The 21116-nt window shown below is 37.7% G+C and overlaps 1 protein-coding gene across 2 annotated transcripts in view; it reads right to left on the bottom strand.

Annotated features, from left to right (window-relative positions):
- SCFD2 (sec1 family domain containing 2) overlaps positions 1–21116 on the bottom strand; it is a 180284-nt gene that overhangs the window by 133728 nt on the left and 25440 nt on the right. The window contains exons 3-4 of one of the 2 annotated variants that reach the window (XM_031588583.2): positions 17943–18070; positions 1426–1601 (exon numbers count right to left, since the gene is read on the bottom strand). In XM_031588583.2, coding sequence (XP_031444443.2) covers positions 1426–1601; positions 17943–18070 — 304 coding nt within the window. The remainder of the gene's footprint in view (positions 1–1425; positions 1602–17942; positions 18071–21116) is intronic. The other variant, XM_090139441.1, reaches the window with a different exon arrangement.

The raw sequence follows: 21116 nt of genomic DNA, 5'->3' as shown, positions 1-21116 counted from the left end.
TTTTAGGTTGTTTTTTTTGTTGTTGTAGTTTGTTTTTTATTTTACAGGCAGTTGTCTGTTGTGAAAACAATGCTGAGCTTGCAGCTTTATTTTGATTTTAACACTGGATAAGTTCCATCTTAAAACCAATCCAACTTCTGAGAAGAGCTATATGACATGATTCGTGGCAAGAGAGGGAAAGGGACTATGGCCTGTGAAATGCCGTGCTCTACCATCCAGAAAAAAAACAAAGAATGGCTGCAATGATTTCTTAACTATACAGTGTTGCATATGTTACTCAAAATATTTCAGTCTTAGCAAAGGAGAACAGCTGTGGTTTGTTGTTTTGTTTGTTTTACAAAATATTTTTGTTATTAAGGTAGACAGGAGCTATTAAAAGTTTTGCATCTTTTGCCTCCCTTCCCACTAAATGCCACAAACATTCATCAAGCAGGAGGCTATAAAGCACAGGCTGGGACTTCCAAATGAACCAAGGATTACATCCTTCTGACAAAGATCATGCAGAAGGTTGAGTTGTTGTTTTGTTTTAAATATCAAGAAAAAGGGATAGTAAATTTATACCAAACAAATATTTTTGTTGAAGTCCAAACTATACATTTCGCTTAAGGCTGATTCCAACTTCAGTAGACTCCACCTCACGAGGAATTATCTTCTGCTAAGATTTCAGGAAATGGTTCCTCTAAAATCAACATAAGTGCAGAAGAAACAGCACAGTGAGAAAAATGTTGAGCTTCTGATTTCAGCAAAAATTAATGCTTAAGTTCTAGGAAAAAATCCTCCTTTTCCCTCAAACATTTCCAAAGGTTAGCATAGAGTTTGAAATATCACTAGCTCTTAACTTCCTGAGAGAAATCCATACAAGAGGGTATGTCAACAATACTGTAGCCACCAACAGGATGCCTTAAAAAGGTGACTGTGGGAAAAGCAGAGGGCAGATGTTTCTGAGTGAAAGAACCTTCACTTTCACGTGCATGGAATTTTCTACTATATTTTCATCTCCTTGGTAAATTATACAAGTCTTACAGCAACATAGAGTAATAAAGTCTTCTCTGCATTTGATGCAACCCATTACCTCGTGTGACTTCAGTGTGACAGTAATAGTAATCCTATCTAGTGCTAGAAGCTTTATCATCATGATATTTCATATACATATAAAACAATCCAGTTTGGATCATTCATCTATTTCACCTTTAGGGTTTACCTTTTCATTTCTAAAATTACTCCTATACAAAATTATAAAAGATTAACTATGTATGTTCCCATTCCTTCTCTATTTTAACAATAAAGGACAGCTTCTTAATGATGCATTCTACAAACTCCATTAAAAAAATACAAGCTACAAAATTCAAAAGGAATTTAAAATATATATATATATAAAACATTTTGACTTAAGTAGAAAAAAAAAGAAATTAACATAGTATGTACCTGCAGAAGTAATCTCTCAAAGGCTAGGAAGTTGTCCCATTTGGAAATCTGAGGGTGTTTCAAAGTCTGGACTACAGCCAGCACAAGCTGTAAAAGACCACAGTGATTCTCCAAAGCTTTGAAATTATTTTTGAAAAGTTGTACATAGGAGCTGAGCTGTTCTGGGGTGACTCTACCTGTGGAAAGCAAAACAAGATATAGTATTTAGTAGTGACAAATACCGATAGCATCACATGTGAACCTAGATTTTTTAAAATTAAAGTTCATTAGTTACAGAGAACTAAAATCTTTCTACATTATAGACAAGATCCTAGCTTTGTTGCAGTCACTGGGAGCTTTAGGGAGCAGAAATATGGCAGGATGCTTCATACATGAATTATGGCTTAAGATATGTGGTATGGCAGGTATTTAACAATACACAACAGATGTAATATCATTCTCTGTATTCAAACATGTAGGGAGACTCATTTAAGCAAGGGCAATGATCTGACCACTACTTCTAAATGATGGATAATATTTCTACAATATATCTATTTTTATCAGAAGTCTAAAAATCCAAAGAGAATTTGTCGATTTGTCAGTCTTAAAAAAAATAAAAATTAAAGCTTAATTTCACCCTCAAAAAGAAACACCACCTGCATCCTTGCACTGGCCTGTGGACCTCTCTAACTGAAGGACGTAAGGGGAGTCATTCTGGCCACGCAAACAATACACAATTAGCAGTTTTTCCATCTAACATTAAAATAACATACAAATTGCCCAATTTGTATCTTGTATTAGAAGTGACATCATGCCTGTTCCAAGGAAAAAGGGACTGATGCCAGTCTGCTAACTTAGGCTATGTGAGGAAAGTCTGTGGTGTCTCATCAGGAAAGTTATCACAGGCAATCACATGTGCCTTCAATACAAAAGGAAAAATGGTGTTAAAGCACCATCCTAATTGCAAGTCTGGACTGCAGACCAGTCCTGGACTGCTGCCTGGTTTCTTGTAGCCACTGCCAGTAAAGAGTCATCACTGTCAAACAAAGCAGACCTAAAGACCAGAGGCAAGTGAGATGGAGCAAGGAGAATCCGTTAACTTTGCAGAACAAGCTTTAGTGCCACGAAGGCCCTAGGCTGAAGTGTTTCATGTCTTACACTAGTCTCATCATTTTATTTGTTATTTTTCCATAAAGGAAAGATCTTGCATGACCAACACTGTGTTTCTCCTCTGCATTTGGTTATATCATCAGTTTATAAAACTTTTCATCTGCCTCCATCTTTTCTGTATCGTACACACAGTGAAAGAAAATGAGTCCACCAGTGCATCAATGTTGAAAATGCTTTCTTTTAGCTCCAGAGATATCACTGGCAGCCTTTCGAGGAACATTTAGACTAGGTAAAGCTGCTAAATAAAACAAAAACACACAGAATATTTATGTGAATTTTAACGGAGAGCATCAAACCAAAAAGTCAGCAAATTAAGACACAAATCAAGCTGACACCACTCAGTAGGCCTGAAAGCTGACAAAAGACTTCTACAGTTAGTCCACATAGGCTAAAACAGCAACCACAGCCATATGTGTTTTTAGACTAAACATTGGCGCTTTCAGACGTGTTTTATTTCACGTAAGGCTGTGTCAGGCAGATTTACATGGTGATTTGAAAATGTCAGCCCATGGTGCCACGCAACATACCTTTGATAATGACTGCATTATTACCTTTAGCAGTCATGATATATAGTAGCAGATTCAAAAAATGATAGCTTGCTTCAATTGGGAAAACATGAAGTTTCCTCATATAAAACAGTAAAACGAGGCCTTTTGAGTTTGATTTCATTTTTTTAAATTTTTTTTTTTAATGATTTTGTTCTGTATTGTCCCCTCCTGAAAGTGAATCCAGATGCACCTCTGGATCAGCACCATTTTAGAAAAATAATGAAAAACTTTCCCACCCTCAAAGTATCACCAAAAGAAAGTCCAGTACAAATGTAAACATAAGTGAAACCCTGACCTTAGTAAGTCATTAACAAAACTTAACGGCACTGAAGAGTCCAACATCTCATCTATAACATTTAAAATATTCATGGAAGTATTCAGATCCATGGTTCAAGAGCTCCAGCCAATTTCTGCACAAAAATTTCCCTGGACAGTTATATGCCTGTTGCATATAACTATTCCAGTAAGGAATAGGAGAAAAGGAATTTAGAAAAGTTATTGGTGGTACTCAACAAATAATGGGGCCTAAATCCTCATCACCTTCCCTGCTGCTTGCTCACAGAGGGAGATTTCAGCACAAGGCCAACAACAAAGTTTAATCCCAACCCAATCAGTCTTTTATTTATTTTTTAAAGCCCCTCTGCTATTTCAAGTCCTTTTCTCTTACAGCATAGCAGAAAACTCCTATAAATTCAAAAGGAATAGATGATAACTACATATTTGTATATCAACTGTTCTTTTGTTTTTTTAAAGAGAATCCAGAGATTCACAGCCAGAAGATGGCAACTACTGTCAGAAAGAGTGACAACAGCATTATCTTGCCTTGCACCATACTCTCCTTCATGCTCTGTTATGGTCATGCTCTGCTCCACAGTACTACACCTATGCAGAGTTCAAGTCTCTGTGGGCACAGAGGTCTCACTCCTGAGAAATACTTTACATTGGCAAAGCAGTTGTTCATTTTTTACCTACTCCTTATGGGAAGAAAGAGAAGTATGACCTCAACCCTCCCCAGGGATATAGAAGAACTGATAGTCTTCCTTGCACAAATACCAAGAATTCCATACTGTCTAAAAAGTAACCTTTACCATTAGAATAGCATAGGAAATGAAAATAGATGCTACAAGTAGTCCTCTGGATGTCTGGAAGTCACAAAAACACGATGGGTGAGGTACGAGGCTCACTACAGAAGAGCCAGTTCTGTCCAAGAAACACTGAAAATGAGCATGTTGAAACAGCTTTGTACTTAAGCAATTTGATAAAAACTGTGGATAAAATGGAAGTAGCAGCAAGGATAGAATAGAATCTAGTTATGACAGTGGGGAAGGAAATATAAAAGCAACTCTAACACGGTAGTGCAAGAGTGTATGACAGAATCGGAGCAGCACAGCAGCACGCATGGAACATTTTAGAATATTGTTACATTCCTGAAGCAACTGGTGTCCCAGTAAAGAAAATGAAATCCCAAAATACAAAGAAAAAACACAAGTAAATAAAAGCGGTCACCCATACACTTGCTAGATGTAATTTGTTTATGTATTTTAATATAGTCACTGAGATTCTTTTAGATTTACTTGTGAAGACCAGAGAGGCTAGTAATATGAAGATACCATTCAGATAAGCCAAAATATAGACAACTATTATATGATTTTAACCGAGTTTTAATTTGAGCTCATTTGGTTTAAATTGAATAAAAGGGAAATCCCAAAAAAGTAGGATTAGGCACTGGGAAACACAGGGAAAAAACACTGAGCTTGTTTAGAATGTGTAAAGGAAATCTGATAAACCAAAAATTTTACATACACAGACTTTCTTATTTGGATAATAAAGAAAATAAGGATTTGGATTATTCTGGCAATACACTATCATCAAGACATGAACCAATAAGTAAATTAATTATTCTGCCCTGGTTTTCATGCCACAGTGTAATATACAGTTGGAAAATGACCGGTGATTATGAGGTATTTTCAACAAACTTGCCATATGAGAACTGAAAAAATAAGCAGGTGAACTGAAGCAAGTTTTGAAACAAGTTGCACATAGAACAAATGGCCATTGATAAGACTGGTACTAAGTCTACCATATCAGTTGACCCGAAGACAAAAAAAGTTACATTTATATTTAAAGAACAGTGAAAAATAGCTTCCTTACAGGTTTGAAGGCATGAACATATTTAATGGGAGAAAGACTAGGATCTGACTAAAGTAGTAAGAGTTTTTGAGTAGTAAGAGTAGCTTGAGTGGAATGGAAAGACTGACCTTAAAAGCTAAACAAAAAGTTAACTAGACAAGCCACATACATAGACATGAAGACAATTCCACAGTATGACTTTTTTCCATCTTAAATTAACACTGCAGTCTATGTACTGTAATACAGGCATCACTTCAAGAAAATAATTATTTTTCATGATAGATTTACCAGTAGAAGTAAATTTTTAAAATTCAGAGTCTCAAAGTGTTGTGTTTTTTTTTTAAACATAAAGACTTACGGATGAACAAGGTGTCTAAAGAGCAAAGGTCAAAAATATCAATGCACTCTTCCAAACATACAGTCCTTATTTTTTTGACTAACACTTAATTATCTCCATAGGGACAAGAAAACAAGTAAAGAGGAAAGTACATTTTGTGACCAATTGAATAAATAAGTGGATGCTTTTCCAAGACTACAGGAATCGCCAAATACACATAGCTTTAAACTTAGTTCAATCTAATGTGAGAGCACAGTCTGACTTTCACTGGCTGGAGAACTTTGCTAAGGTCCATTTCTTACTTGACAGAACCATGATGAATAAGAAAATATCTTGGAATCCTTATATTCACAGACTAGCTGAAAAAATTCCAGATAAACTGTTTTCCTCGTCCATAATCTTAGGAATACAGATCTCTCTCTCCCAGTAGCTTGCCTCTAATCATATCCAATGCCAGATACTTCTGAGGAATGTAATAAGATCGCAAAATCCATGAAGCAACAGTACTGCCAAGGGAGTTGGATATTTTGCAAACTAAGTGAGAGCAATTTAGTAGGACAGATGACGCCCCTTAAGTCGCTGTGTTGGTGTTATTTCCAGATGTTATTCTTATTAACTCAACATGTTTTTGTACTTCTTAGGAAGTTTCAGTAACACTCTTTAAGAGTAAGTACCATAAAAACAATTCAATCTTAGTTTTTGGTTAGTTATTTTCAAATGTCACCCAGTCCTTAAATTGCTAATAAAGAAGAGAAGAACACCAACTACTCCCTAGCTTTTTTGAGAGATGAAAAGGGGGATACTACTTGGCTGACTTCTCCAGATTAAAGCTCTGTACCCAAAGAGCACTAAACCTTGCAGTAGACTGAAAGCAGATGTGACCGGCTTATTTCTAGCAGCATATGCTCATCTTCCAAGAACACAAACCAATTTGCTCTGGGTTTGATGGTCACCTGTAAGCCTCCTTCCTTCCTCAGTTGCAGGAGCAGTAGCATCCAACACAATGGTTACTACAGTGATCTCAAGATAAGTCTGTCAGCCCAGATCAGACAGCAGCAGTACCCTGCTTCCTCCTTCCAGCAGGACCGTGGAGCTTAATAGCAGCTGTGGCTTGCCTTCCTTCCTCACTGGTCACTACTGATTCCCCTTCTTCCTCCCATGTTAGCAATAGCTGCAGTGCACAAGCATTTGAGCTAAACAATTCTTCTGTCTCTGCTGCAGGCTTTCCGGTGCCTCTCTAGTTACTACACATGGACAGATTTTCAGAGAAGCAGAGCCTCTCATTTGTCACACCTCTGAAGGCGTGTACAGCAGTGGCTCTTAAAAGCATAGAAAGGTGAATTCTTGGATGAGGAAGAAATGTTCAGCACTGCCAGCCAGGCAAGCAAAGTGACTGTCCTGCTCTAGGTACAGCCTCACCCCGAGTACCATGTGTACTTTTCTGGGCACCACAATACAGAAAAGATGCAAAGCTATTAGCTATCCAAAGGAGAGCTACAAAGACAGTGAAGGGTCTAGAAGGGAAGGCATATGCAGAGCAGAAGTCCCTTGGTTTGCTAAGCCCAGAAAAGATCAGACTGAGAGGAGGCCTCATAGCCACCTACAGCTCCTCATAGAAAGAAGCAGAAGGGCAGCTCTGAGTTTTGCTCTGTGGTGACAGCAACAGGGCCCAAGGAAATGGCATTGAGCTATGTCATGGGAGGATCAGGCTGGATGTTAGGAAAAGGTTCTTCACCAGAGCGTGATGGGCATGGAACAGGCTCTCCAGGCCACTGGTCATGGTCCCAAGTGCTAGAGTTCAGGGTGCATTTGGACAACACTTTCAGATGTACAGTTTGGATTTTGGGTGGTCCTGCGTGGAGCTGGGAGTTAGACTCCATGGTCCTTGAAGGCATCTTCCAACTCAGTATATACTATGATTCTATGATCCTAAGCTGCAATGTGGATAGACGAGGCCAGAGTGCATGGGAACATGAGGTGAGAGTGCCTGGTTCAAGAATGGAGGATCTAAGATTTTTTATATTACTAAGCTGAAGGACAGATGGAACTAGAAACCCCCTTCCTTCCACACGTACATACACTGTGTGTACTGTGGCAGTGGAACCTGGTGCCAACACTGTTACCACTGACAAAAAACAAAAACAAAAAAACCCCACAACAATAAGACAGAAACCATGCCCAAATATTAGATCTGTTACTATTCTCAAAATTATTTTATGTGCCATAAAACAAAGAAATCTATTAGGTGGGCGAAATGTAACAACAGCACTCTAATATAAAACTAATATTTTTCAGTTCTAAGCATTTAAATGCAGATACCTAAGTATGGCCCACAGTTAGAATATTTATAGATTATCTATAATTTCATGTACCCCAGTATATTCAGAAAGCTTTGACAAACATGATCAATAACTTGGTTGTTTTAACATAGATTAGAAATTTTGCTTTTCAGTCATTCAGAGCTTTGTTTTTAAACTGATAGCAGCTTAAATTTATTATTCCTCCCCCCCCCTTTTTTTTTTTTTAAATGCACTCCACCACTCGTTTTCCTCTTTTGACTGTTAGATCAGCATCAACATAAAGTAACAACCACTGTTGACAGTGGACAGAGAGAGATTTCCCACTTGCTCTCTCAAAAGTCAAAACAAATTTCAGAATTGTTTGAGTAAGTAGGTGATGTCTGTCAGAATTAAGCATCTTATAGTAGCTATCTATATTAACTGAGTGCTATGTCAATAGTTGGGAGTACTGCCATTCCAGAGTTACTCTAATCCACTTCATCTTGACTAAATATGTACCATGATCACAAATGTTGCCTTATTCTTCACCTCTTTTACCACATCAGTAAACACAGAACACTAGGCCACATCCCAACCAGAGAGTCACCAGCTCTGAGAAACAGTAACCCTTGAAAACAGTAGTTCACTGCTATCATAAAGAAGCTTTAAATCTGCAAATTTGGTTGCATCATCTCCCAGATGCTCTAAACCTCTCACAAAAAAAAAGAACTGACTTATTTGTCTTAAAATAATATGCCCAAAGGATTCCAGGTGGCTTGTACACGTCCTCATTTAGCACTGAGACATATGGTTTCAGACACTGAATACTTCATTGTGTACTTGGCTTGTCGTCCCAGACAAAAGGAGGTTGTTGTTAATTGGTAGGTTATTCAAAAGGACTGATTATTTCTCTGATGATCTCTGGAAGACTTCCATAGCTGAGAATACCCTAACAATCACTTCGGGTGGGAGGCAAATAAAAATAGATGGAAAACATGATGATGTATGAGAACATACATATGTAAGTCAACATGTCTTTGTGCAACTAATTCTCCTTTGCAAGACTGAATCATCAAGCTTACACAAACGTTGGAAAAACAGCACTAGGCAAGCCACCCAGTTTTACTGTATTGCCATGTTCCACTTAAAATGCAACACTCAATGGTATTTACAAGCACACTAGCATATAATATATATTCTATTTAAATCCTTTGTCAGGCTTAGTTTGCTCCTTTAGTCTTACACCACTTCAAATTTGTTCTCTTTTTCTTTCTTTTTGACTAGTCAGCTCTTTTCTTAACATTAATTCTGAAGTCCTTTCTGTCATCTTGTAGGATGCACAAAACATAGTACTTAGTACAGAATCCACAACTGCCACAGAGATTCAGCAAAACCTTGGTGCCACATGGCTTTGTTACGTGCCAAGCACACACTGGAACTGGTGTTTCCCTACCCCATAACCAGGAACTCTCTTGCTTAGCTAAAACAGTCATTATGGTTGATCTGAAAAAAAAAAGAACTGAATAAATCTTAGCAGAGAACAGAAGACAGCAATTTAACTGCTCCTTTCTGCATCACTATTCAGTACATTTTATCTTACAAATGTTTTATCTTTATGTATGTGTGTATACATGTATATACATATATATATTCATCTTGTTTCTACATAGCAGGATCTAACTGTATATCTACTACTAACAGGCAGTCAAAACCTTAAAGCAGCATTTCAGCTTTTCATGAGCAATTTGGTTTATTCAGTGCAAAAGTTGTTTGTTTAGACAAATGTTAGAAACACTGACTCAATACAGATTCCAGACAATTAAGTACTGCAACTTACAGTATCTCCCAAAACAACACCAGTTACCAATTTCTGTAAACAAAAACAACAACAAGAAAACCCACTACAAATCAAAACCAAAACATCAGTAAGCCATTTTATCTATTTAAAAGCTGACTAATTCTTATGACTTGCCTCAACACCTATTTCTAATTCAGAGACCTATAACTCGCAGTTTATGCAAATAAAATGAAACTATTATTTTCCCAACATTTTTTCCATTATTTTAAAACAATTAAATATTAATTAGATCAGTGGACAATCTACATTACTCTCAATGGCAACTATTTGATCTGACTCTAATATTTCAAAATGTATATTAAAAATAATCTTAAGAGATTACGTGATGAGTCATGGCCTGAATGCTCTTAAAAACAGTCATTTAAAGATCTTTGACAAGGCTTTTAGGGCATGGCTATATGATGAGCAACATTTCATTTCTGTCAATCCATTAAGCATGCCTTCTAATGAACTGGACACATTTGCAAGTAAATGACATTTAAATTTATAAGTTCTTTAATACAACAAAGTAATAACCTTTTCACTTAAGGATATATATATATATATTGTAAATGAACATTGTTATTGAGTTTTTATGTTAAAGCCTTGTTTCAAAACTTCACAAGAGTTTACTTGTACATTAATGTTTCCTTCTGCTGCATATCATATCAATTCTCTATAGAAAGACCAGACTGAAGTAGCTTTTCACACTTGTATTAAGACAAAAAGGTTTCACAAAGTCAATACATGCTTTGCAGTATTACATTAGCAAAGAACATAAACAGTGAAATGATATATTTGCAGGAGCAACATATTTCTGTTTTCTTCTAAATTTTTAAGAATTATCTTCAACTTTAATCACAATCAGACATTGAAGGAGACCAGGCCACAAGTTAAACTTAAGTGTTTGAGTTTACTGTCTATAACAAAAAAACAAAAAGAAAGAAAACAAACCAAAAAGAGACTTTATTTAAAAAGTTCCAGACACATAGAAAGAATACTGTGACCACAATCCCCACATATATATTTTTAAAAAATAAATAAATAATGCCAAGGTCAGCCAAATAGTTCTGCATCCATGTCCCAAGTATAATTTAATCAAAGATAACATACTACCAGAATATTTCTGTTCCACACCACTGCACAGGGTTTTGTGCTTCACTTCCATCTACTAACTGCAGATGGCACACTTCACAATTTTACTGGGGCTTGAATCATCTACCCATTTTACACCACAGGAACTTACATAGCATACAGTAGGTTACTTACGGAACAAAAACAAGACTACAGCAAGAGACAAAAATACTCCTCCTGAAACACTGTAAACCTAGGAGCTGTTATTTGTGTTAGAATATTGTGTCAAAGAATAAAAATCTGAAGTCTACAATGAGAGGTTAGGGCGAAACAGAGTGCTTGATACTTCAGAATAAACTCAAAATTTTCATTCAACATCAACTAAGTGTTAGAAGTACCATTGTTACAATGTTGTAAATTTTATGTATTTTTAAGGTAAATTTACACAGTGCAGTGGTCATTAAAAAAACAAAACACTCTCACTAACTAAACCCCACAACAGACAGAACAAATGTGAAGAATTCTCAATTTCCTAACGAGGAACAGCAAGAAAGCTACCTAGAGCTACCTGCAAGCAGTACCTTCTTAAAATACTGAAGGGGAAATTTTGCCTTTCCATAAACTTGTTGCAAGAGAGGAAGTACATGATGGTTGTCAGAGCTTTTATATGTATATTTTTTTTCTGAATATTACTTAGAATATTTTCAGCTTTGGACTAAAACATTTCTGTTAGCTTACTTTGGTTAAGATTTATTTCATTTTGTTGTAAGTACATTTCATACTATCTCTTAGTCTCCTTCACTAAATTAGAGATGTTTCCCCTAACCAGGAGGCAAGATTTAACGACTCCAAGATCCACTTCCAAAACCATTTCCACAAGGAGTAACTGTTGTTGCATTTGGAGAACCCAGGAGGGTTCGATGTTCCCTACCATTCCCTTCACATCAACAATTAAATGGAAAATAAGGTATTTCAAGGTACTTTTTCAAAGAGGGAGTATAAATGACATAAGTGTTTTATCATTTTTTTCTTTTATTTTTTCAACATGATGATATAAAAGTCACACAGACACACACACAAAAAACCAAACCAAACCCCCCCCACATCCTACACTTTAATGGCAGAGCAACAGCTTGACCCAAAAAGATATACCAAAAAATGCACAAAGAGGTTGTAAAGAGTTGTGAAGTGGCACTTTCCCCAGGTCATAAGGGAACACAACCTTCTAAAAGATTATTTAAAGAAGAAAGAAAGGTGAGAGACAAAAAAAAAAAAAAAAAAAGAAAGAAAGAAACCAGTAAGTTGTTTCAGAAGTAATTTCTTTTAAAATGACCAAATCAAAGAGCGGATGTATAATCAATGAAAATTATATAAAGGAATATTATATAATGTAATAATATTAAGATGTTATAAAAATGAAATAAGCAAGAGAGTTAGGCACAGCGAGACAAAGAGAATAAATAGGAGGCTTACCCATGTCGTGGGCTCGCTCAGGAAACTCCAGTGGAGTGGATCTTCCAAAGAGAGAGAGATCCTTCCCCACTGGTAGTCAGCTCTTAAATGTGTCTAGGAGAGGTGCAGCCAGGCTCCACCCCTTCCTGCAGCACAGGTGAATTGCTTTCACCTGTGCTCCCAGGGCTGACTCATTGCTCGCCTCAGGTGACTAATCAGAGGTTCAGGCTGTGACTCAGCAGTTCCCATACAGTGGTCATCCACTGTGAATGCAATGGTCTATAAAGAAGCACCCACAGACAGTCCAAAACTTTTAGAAACACTTGAAACTTTTCAAAAACATTTTGCATTCTAAGAAGAAAAAAAGCCTTCCTCCTCCAGGGGGTGAATGATGCAATAGAACATCTGTTGTATTGACCACCACTGAAACTAGGAACATTTGCTACAGGTCAAGATCATGCTTACAGTTGCACTATAAGTCAAGAACTCAGTACTGTAACAGGCTGCAAAATCAAATCCACTTGGCTACATAGTTCCCACACTGCAAAACTTCTGCTCCTTTGGATGAGAAAAAAAAAAAAAGAAAAACTTTACTCATGGCTCACGCTGTGCAACAAAAGGACTCCATGTTGGAGAGGAGCAGTCCTACCTTTTCTTGGGTTAATGCCCCGAAGAGCACCAGTGAGGTACTGGAGGAGCATGGAGAGACTCACCATCAAGAATTTAGGACTCCGCAGGCTAAACCAGGCCTGGCTCAGTCAAGTTGGTACAGGAACCCTCCTGTCCCATGAGATTGCCTTCAGAGAGGCTTCTTTGGCTTCTGCAGCTTGTTGTCCCAACAGGTTTGAAGATCAGTTAAACAGATAATAGAGGAATGTGCACAAGCATCCCAAGAGCCAGTGTACAGTTTGATCCCTCTTCATCCCAAGCCACCCACATACTGAGAAGACCAGCTGTTACCCAGGTATCTATCACTTACTCTAAGGTGTGTTGCAGAAGGGATGCGAATGCCCCACACACTGCTTTGAAGGCCTATAATACTCACCTGTCTTCTCCTCCTGCATAAAGGCCTTGGATACAGCCTGTCATTTACTCACTACTTGTCTCTTGCACAGAACTAGTCTAATTATGTGGGAAGATACCAGTGTACCTATCTACTTCACTGTGCCTCATCTTCTCTGCTGGTAGCTTTTGTCCCTAGAGTTTGTTCCAGGAACTGAATGGTACTGGATCTTGAATATTTTTACACTGATCTTGTCATCAATAAATTGTATGTTAGATGCCACTACAGTCCAGTGCAATTTTTTTTTTTTTTTTTAGAATTGCACATTTTTTATTCTTCACATGCTCTATATTTCTAGATAAGGTATTCTCTTGCATTTTCCTGTCCATTTTAAAATATCTTTTTACTTCAAAATGCTATTTCTTATCTCCACTGAAATTTAAGGATCTCCCTATTTCTATCCAAAAAAGTTACCATCCAGATCACCCCACACACATCTGGCTGTTTGAAATCTACAGTACCCTTCTTTATCTCACAAATTCTGAGGTTTTGCTAATTGTATAGTGAGCCTGATTTTTAAAACTGCATTTGTACAGTTTAAATGGAAAGAAAGAAAAAGACCTTTATTCTAATAACAAGCTCTCATGTAACAGCACACAGCACTTTGTTTCTGTTGCTATACCAGTGTTTCAACTTTCAGTCTCCATGCCAGGCCAGTAAAGAGACACAATAAAAGAATTCAGGCTTGACCAAAGTTTACCGTGTTCTTTCCAAACAGAAGAGCAAGGGTGTTTCTAAAACCACAGAACATCTGCAGCAAACTTTTTATTATTGTGAAAGACTATGCTAATAGCAAAGCTTTCAAGAGGAAATTCATAGATGATCACGTTCAGAAGACAACTAAGATATGCATTAAACTTATGAAGATGGAACTGGAAGTAGAGGAGTGGAAAAAACAGCAATCTTTCTGCTGTACTGCTAATCAGGCTGCTGCTCAGAGTGGAACTCCTTGCAGACCCTTAATTTAAGAGCCAAGTATAAGCAATCCCTTTACTGTCCCACTTGAATCACTATAAACCTCACCAGAATGCCATTACAACAATCTTCTGAAATGTCTTCCAAAGAGTTTTACAAAAACAAATTTAATTCCTTCAATAAAATAAAATGTCAGTGTTTTCATTATGCCAAAGTATTTTAATATACGTCTTTATTTAAGCAGACTTCTAGCAAAGGACAGCTCCACCTACTGTTTATGTGTAAATACACTGTTTTGGAAACTATGGATAGCTGAAAGGGTTAAGGCTGTTTCCAAGACTTAGATTTATCAAAAACATGCCCACAGTAAGCAACACCAAGCAAACACTGCAAAAAGTCAATACTGAAAGCATTAGTAAACTCCAAAGGAAAATGCATCTTTAACTATCATTTATGTATGACATAAGTATGGTATGTACTTCTTTAGAAGTGATCTGCATGTAGCACGATAGTTTTTATGCTGGTTGAAATTCTGAACAGTGCTTTGCCTGTCTTCTCCAGGTTTGACCTCAGAATACAAAATACACCGCGTAGATAGAGAGCTCAGGTTTTGTTCCCTATGAAAATGGCAGAGTAGCTTCATGGTCGTGTTCTAGTTTGTCATGTGGGTGATCACTTTGTTCTCTGTCTTTCTCTGTGATCCCGTTTTCCAAGACTTCTTTGAAGGAAAAAAGAAAGTTTTTACTGCCAGTAAACAGTTCTGAATAGCTTGCTCATTGATGTTATTCATTAAATTTTGTAAAGGCGATGCAGTTCTTTCACTCACAAACTGAAATGACACAAAAAACTCTTGCTTTTCTTATATATAAATAAAATAAGGGAAAACAAAACACATGCAATTCTGTCTTGAATGTCATACAAGAACGCTTAATTGCCCACCTGAAAACCTGAGTGTAAAACTGTTTCAGCATAAGAAAAATTGCAGTTTGTTTGTAAATGCCACAGAGATAGTCTTACATTTGAATCTGCTCTAAGAGTCCATCCACAGACTTATCCACAAAATGTTGCCAACTCTGCATTTCCTCTCTACAGCCAACTTTTTTCTACACTAAACTATTTTGAAATAGTTGACAGGACTTCCAGACTTTGCCCACCACTGCTTTGGTAGATACAACTAATATAAGGAATATAAATATAAATCAAGAGCACATGAAACCTGCTCAGATTAAAAAAATACAGTCAGAATTGTTGATTTCCTTCCTCAGAACTTATCTGTCCATCTCTGCTGCCTTTAAAGGAAGACAGGGGAGTTCTCCATAACCTAGAAGAGATATCTGTGGGAAATGGGAGATGATAATGTGCCCTCTTCAACAGCAGGTCTCTTCAAGAAAGGAAATGCTTAAGCTGTGAATCCTGCTACAATTGGTAAATCTCCTGCCATGTGCAGCAAAGTATAGAAAGAGCAAATCAGAACCTTACATCCATTACCCGCAGGGAAAGCATGGCAAGCACAGGCCATCAAAGCCCAGAAAGCAATAGAACTTAATTTGCTCCAAAAATACTGAAACAGTATAGGATTGGGTTTCTCATTGCTGCACAGGACTCCTGCTCTGCCAGAATCACACATGATGCAGCTTTCAGCCAGGTGGCCACTGCAGGAGGGCTCAGCTACACCAAATGGGACTTAAAGCTTTGTTTTCAAATGTAATTCACTCCTTATTTCCAGGGGAAAGCCAGCAAAAAAAAAAAAAAAAAAGTAGCAGCAATGAAAACACTGACACAACTGGTCTTAGTAAAGAGAGTAAGATGGAACTTTTATGCTAGAAAATGTATTTGTGACACTTAGTATTAGGGCCATACAAAACTCAGAAAATACTCCAAGTATTGGGAAAACCAGTGTGCAATCAAGGTTATGTAAAACCTGAGGTAAACTCAAAAATAACTCAAGTAAAAGCACAGAGTAGGAACACTGAAAGCATTTCCCCTCTTTTCAGCCAGCGCTGCTTCATAACACAGTCACAGCGGAAGCAAGCAGCCTTTCAATTAAACACAACAACCAGAACCAGAGCAGTCTACAGAACAGTCTTTCTTCTCAGCAAAAGAAATCACTGATAATCAACTTCATTTCCAGCTTTTCTGACAGATTTAAGATGTTCTGTAGCATGACAGATGAGTAATGAACATTAATGATGTTGATCTGTTCTAATACATATTCTTAAACATGTGTCACTGGATAAAGTGACATCTTGATGTGAATTTCAATTAAAAAAAAATTAACTATGTTAGAATGAATTATGATTCTAACATAAAATAAGAAATTTACAAAGCAAAATTTCTATAGTGATTACTAAGTTACTAATTACTAATATTAATAATAATTACTAATATCCGCTAATATCTTAACCTATATTGCATCCTCCAAACAAAAGTCTCAAAAATGATAGCATCAGAAATTTGTTTCATCACCACCCGTTAGACGTTTCTACATAGCACTACATAGAGTCAGCTTACATCAGACATTTAGGCTGCCATTAGATGAGTACCAGTTAACGTGATTAAGAACCAAAGTTATTACAGCCATGAATGGATACCATACAAAGAGGCCACATGGAAAGGGTGGCTGATCCAGTCATTCACACAGCGAATTGAAGGTGGTTGACAGATCATTATGTCACAGAGATAGGAAGCAATTACTTTTAAGAAAAAGTTGAATTCCAGCAACAGTATTTTTTTTTTTTCAGAGGCATATGAAATGTAAAGACATTTAATGTTACTACAGTGAATAATTAGTCACATTATCAGAGAAAGTTTAAAGACAATTTTATCATTTACTGTGCTCCTCTCCTTTAGGTTAATTTGCAATAACCCTCTCACAGCTGCTCCTTTTCCATTTTTTCCATTTCTTTAGAACAGTTTACAGAATTACTGATTACACATCTAGTATTTCTGATTAATAATCTAATAAATGTATGCTCTAGGTATTTGCAATATATGAAATGTTATAGCTGTTAAGAGTTCACAAGTTGGCTGTACATCTAATTTCTCCACAGTATCTTGGCAGTAGACACTGGAGTCTGAGATAAATGCCTATTACTCTTATTCCATAAGAAAAGAAAATAAGGTATAGAGCCATATCATTGTTTTAATAAGCCTAACTTTACAGTAGTTCTTGCATTTCACTAAGTATATCATATAGTTAGAATAACACTAAAAAATATTGGAAGTAATTATTGATATTCTATATTTCTAATATTCTGAAGAATTTAAGTTTATCAGGTTTAAAAAGTGCCTAGACATGGTTTTCAGCTTAAACTCTCTTAATCCAGGTAGCCTTATTTCACATAAGCCTCACTACCTAGATAACACAATTAAACACAAGCTCTGTACAAATTTCATTAGGCCAGTAGCAACATAAAACTTCTGCTTCCCAAGGGTGTGTATCCTGCTGACTTCTTAAGAATATTCAAATTCTCGTTCTTTAAAGAACAAAGACAAAAAACAGTGCCAATCTTCATAGCTGTTTGCAATGGTATTATTGTCACCGCATTTAAAACATGACACCTGAGCTCTAGCAAACATTTTCTTCCCATTTCTATATCAGGAAGATTCCGTAGTATCACAGTACACACCTCAAATCTGAGGGAGGCTTTCCCCAAAAAGGTTAAATGGAAGAAGAGCAGCTGTCACCTTCTATGTTACTACTGTGCAAGGAAGGGTATGCCATGCTACTCACCCATGCTCATTTTAATGGGTAAATTTTCTCTGCTTGCAGCCTCCACCAGGTGTCTCCTGGTCTCCATCACAGCTTCCTTCTGTTTGAGGTTCATGAAGGACTCCCAGAGAGCCTTGGCAGCTGGACTGCTATCAGAAAATGACAGGGTTACACTAAACACTGCTGGAATAATGGAATAAGCTTAAGACAACATTTATATTTTAAGATGAGTGCTTCTACTTAGCAACTCTTCTGAGGTGGGCAGGGCACAAGAAAAAGTAATGCAATATAAAAGCTTGTTTTTTCTTAGCAAAACAGTCACTACAATTTTACAATAAAACATCTAGAATTTCTTGCTACCAATTTTAAGGTGTAAGAGTCCACATATAATAAACCAAAATAAGCATGTTAGCCCCTGTGTAAGCACTACTGTTCAACCATGGGAATATAAAAAACAGTCCAAAGTTCTTCAGTTATCAAAAAGCTACGCAAAGTATGGATCTACAGATGGGCTGTGACTTCCCTGCGAGAATTTAAAGCCCCAAAGCAATACTTCCAGTGCTGAAGGCTGTTGGTATGATTTGATGAACTACCACCACCCTGGGTTTCATGGATTCTCCTTATATATAGTGAATAATCCACAGGAGAATGCAACTGTTGTTACAGTTTCTGTATTTACAAATTTCCTTTTTATTGCTGCTAAGACAGATGCACATCAATTTGTGTGGCTCATCTGCACTCATTACTCTGTCAGTATTCTGTTTCATCCAGGACACTGCATTTCTTGTTTTTGTGAATGAATTCAGTGTTTCCTCTGGAAGGGGGAGGAGAAGGGAGGAAAAACCCTTGCCTGAAGCTAAAGTTAATTGGGATTAACTGTGTTGAATTTTTTTTCCCCTTAGGAAAACCTCCCTTGTTTTCACCCCAGGAGACATTTACCTCCTGAATACTTTTTTTATGTAATTCATAACATGCTTATAAACATGCCAAAACAGGATCTGTTTCACAGAACACCCCCCCCCAACTCATTTGCTACCTGTTACAGAGAAGCTGTACGCATGCTGCATTGCAATGGCATGGCTGTAATGCATAGCTATGTTTAGCAATGTGTGCAATACCAATCACACAAAACCTTTAAAAAGTGAATTTAGTAAAGCAGGAAAGCACTCTGTGGAGCAGAATCCTGAAAAAAGCAGACCAGGGGATCAGATGATCTAACCTAGTGTTACATTTCTTCAATACAGTCTCTTTAAAGTAATGGATCCTTGGGTATGTTGTTTTTACAGACTCTATATACACAGTTATCCTGACTCAGTCCTACTCACCCAGAATCACTGCTATCTCAGCCTGCTGACCCTGTTCAAATTGCACTTACAGGGCATGCCTCCCTGTCATTTACAAGCATGCCTGAAGTTTAGATTGCAAGAAGCCACCTCTTTGCCCATTAACTAATCCCTTCCTGATCAAGCAGTTCCAAATCCAGAGATTACACAGATCAAGAATCAGGTCTAAAACAGCAGGAATCTCATTTTTAAAATACTTTTTTTCCCATTTGAAAGAAATATCATTTTCTGTTCTCCAACTTTTTAGCCCATTCTCCTTTTCCTAGTTCTCTTCATGACCATAAATACAAGTAGAGTCTCACATAAGCAGACACCATGGGCTGACTTTAAAATATACAGCAAAAACTAAAACAAAAGACTCCCAGATTTTGCACAAGTTTTTAGTGTCTCATTTTTTCTCATTCATATACTTCATAAAAGTATTTAGCAGATGTTGAAATATGGTTAGTTCAGCATGAGGAGCATCTATATGCCTCAGTAAGTCAGAAACACAACACTGTGAGGATGCACCACTTCTCTGCCTGTCCTTGTTTGCTGCTCTCCCTTCCTTGCCAGGGGCTGGTGAGCCCCATCTATTTAGACTACAAGGCTCTGAAAGACGTGTGCACATTCATGTATAATCCCTACTACAAGACCCTCTTTTGGCTGGTCCTTGTGCTACTACTATAAACAATAATAAAAATCAAAATAATAGAGTAAATATTTTAAGTTACAAGAAGTAAGAACAGGTCATGCTGATGCACTGAAAATTCTGGGATAAGCATGTTTGTTTTGTGTTTAGTAAACTTTTATAGATTCTAGATTTTCTAGTCCAACTCCCATACAATGAGCAGGGACACCTACAGCTAGATGAGGCTGCTCAGAGCCCTGTCCAATTTGACCTTGAGTGACTCCAGGGACAAGGCATCCACAACCTTTCTGGGAAACCTGTGCCAGTGTCTGACCACCCTAGTGGTAAAAATCTTTTTCCTTCTATCTAATCTAAATCTCCTCTCTGTCAGTTTGAAACCATTTCCCCTTGTCCTGTCACAACAGACCCTGCTGAAGAGTCTGTCCCCTTCTTTCTTACAGCCTGCCTTTAGACACTGAAAGGCTGCTATCAGGTCTCCAGAGAGCTCTGTTCTCTGGGCTAAACAGCCCCAGCTCTTTCAGCCTGTGCTCATATGGAAAGTGTTCCACCGTAGAATCGTAGAATAGCATCATAGAATCACTTGGGTTGGAAGAGACCCCAAGGATCATCAAGTTCCAAACCCCCTGCCACAGGCAGGGCCACCAATCTCCAGATCTGGTACTAGATCAGGTTGCCTAGGCCCCCATCCAGCTTGGTCTTGAACACCCCAAGGGAGGTGTTCATCCCTTGGATCATTTTGGTGGCCCTCCTCTAGATATGCTCCAACAGGTCCACATCTATCCTGTACTGAGGACTCTACATCTGGTTGTGGTACTCCAAATGAGATCTCATCAGTGCAGAGTACAGGGGCAGGATCATCTCCCTTGCCTTGCTGGCCACACTTTTTTTGATGCAGTCTAGGATATGGTTGGCTTTCTGGGCTGCGAAGGCACACTGCTGACACATGTTCAGTTTGTCATCTACCAGTACCCCCCTTTTTTGGCAGGGCTGTGCTCTATCCTTACATCCCACAGCTTGTACTGATATTGGGGCATGCCACAACCCAGGCGCAAAGCCTTGCACTTGGATTTGTCAAACGTCATGAGGTTCTCCTGGCTCCACTGCTCAAGCCTGTCTAAGTGTCTCTGGATGGTCCACCCCTCAGGTATGTCAATCACACCACAGTTTGGTGTCATCCACAAGCGCTGAGGACACACATGATCCCACAATTCCTCTTCCTCT

This window comes from Phasianus colchicus, chromosome 4, assembly GCF_987193195.1.
Source record: "Phasianus colchicus chromosome 4, bPhaCol1.hap1.1, whole genome shotgun sequence".
NCBI classification, from domain to species: domain Eukaryota; kingdom Metazoa; phylum Chordata; class Aves; order Galliformes; family Phasianidae; genus Phasianus; species Phasianus colchicus.
Note: the sequence above shows the minus strand (reverse complement) of the source record. Positions and strands in the feature narration are given on the sequence as shown.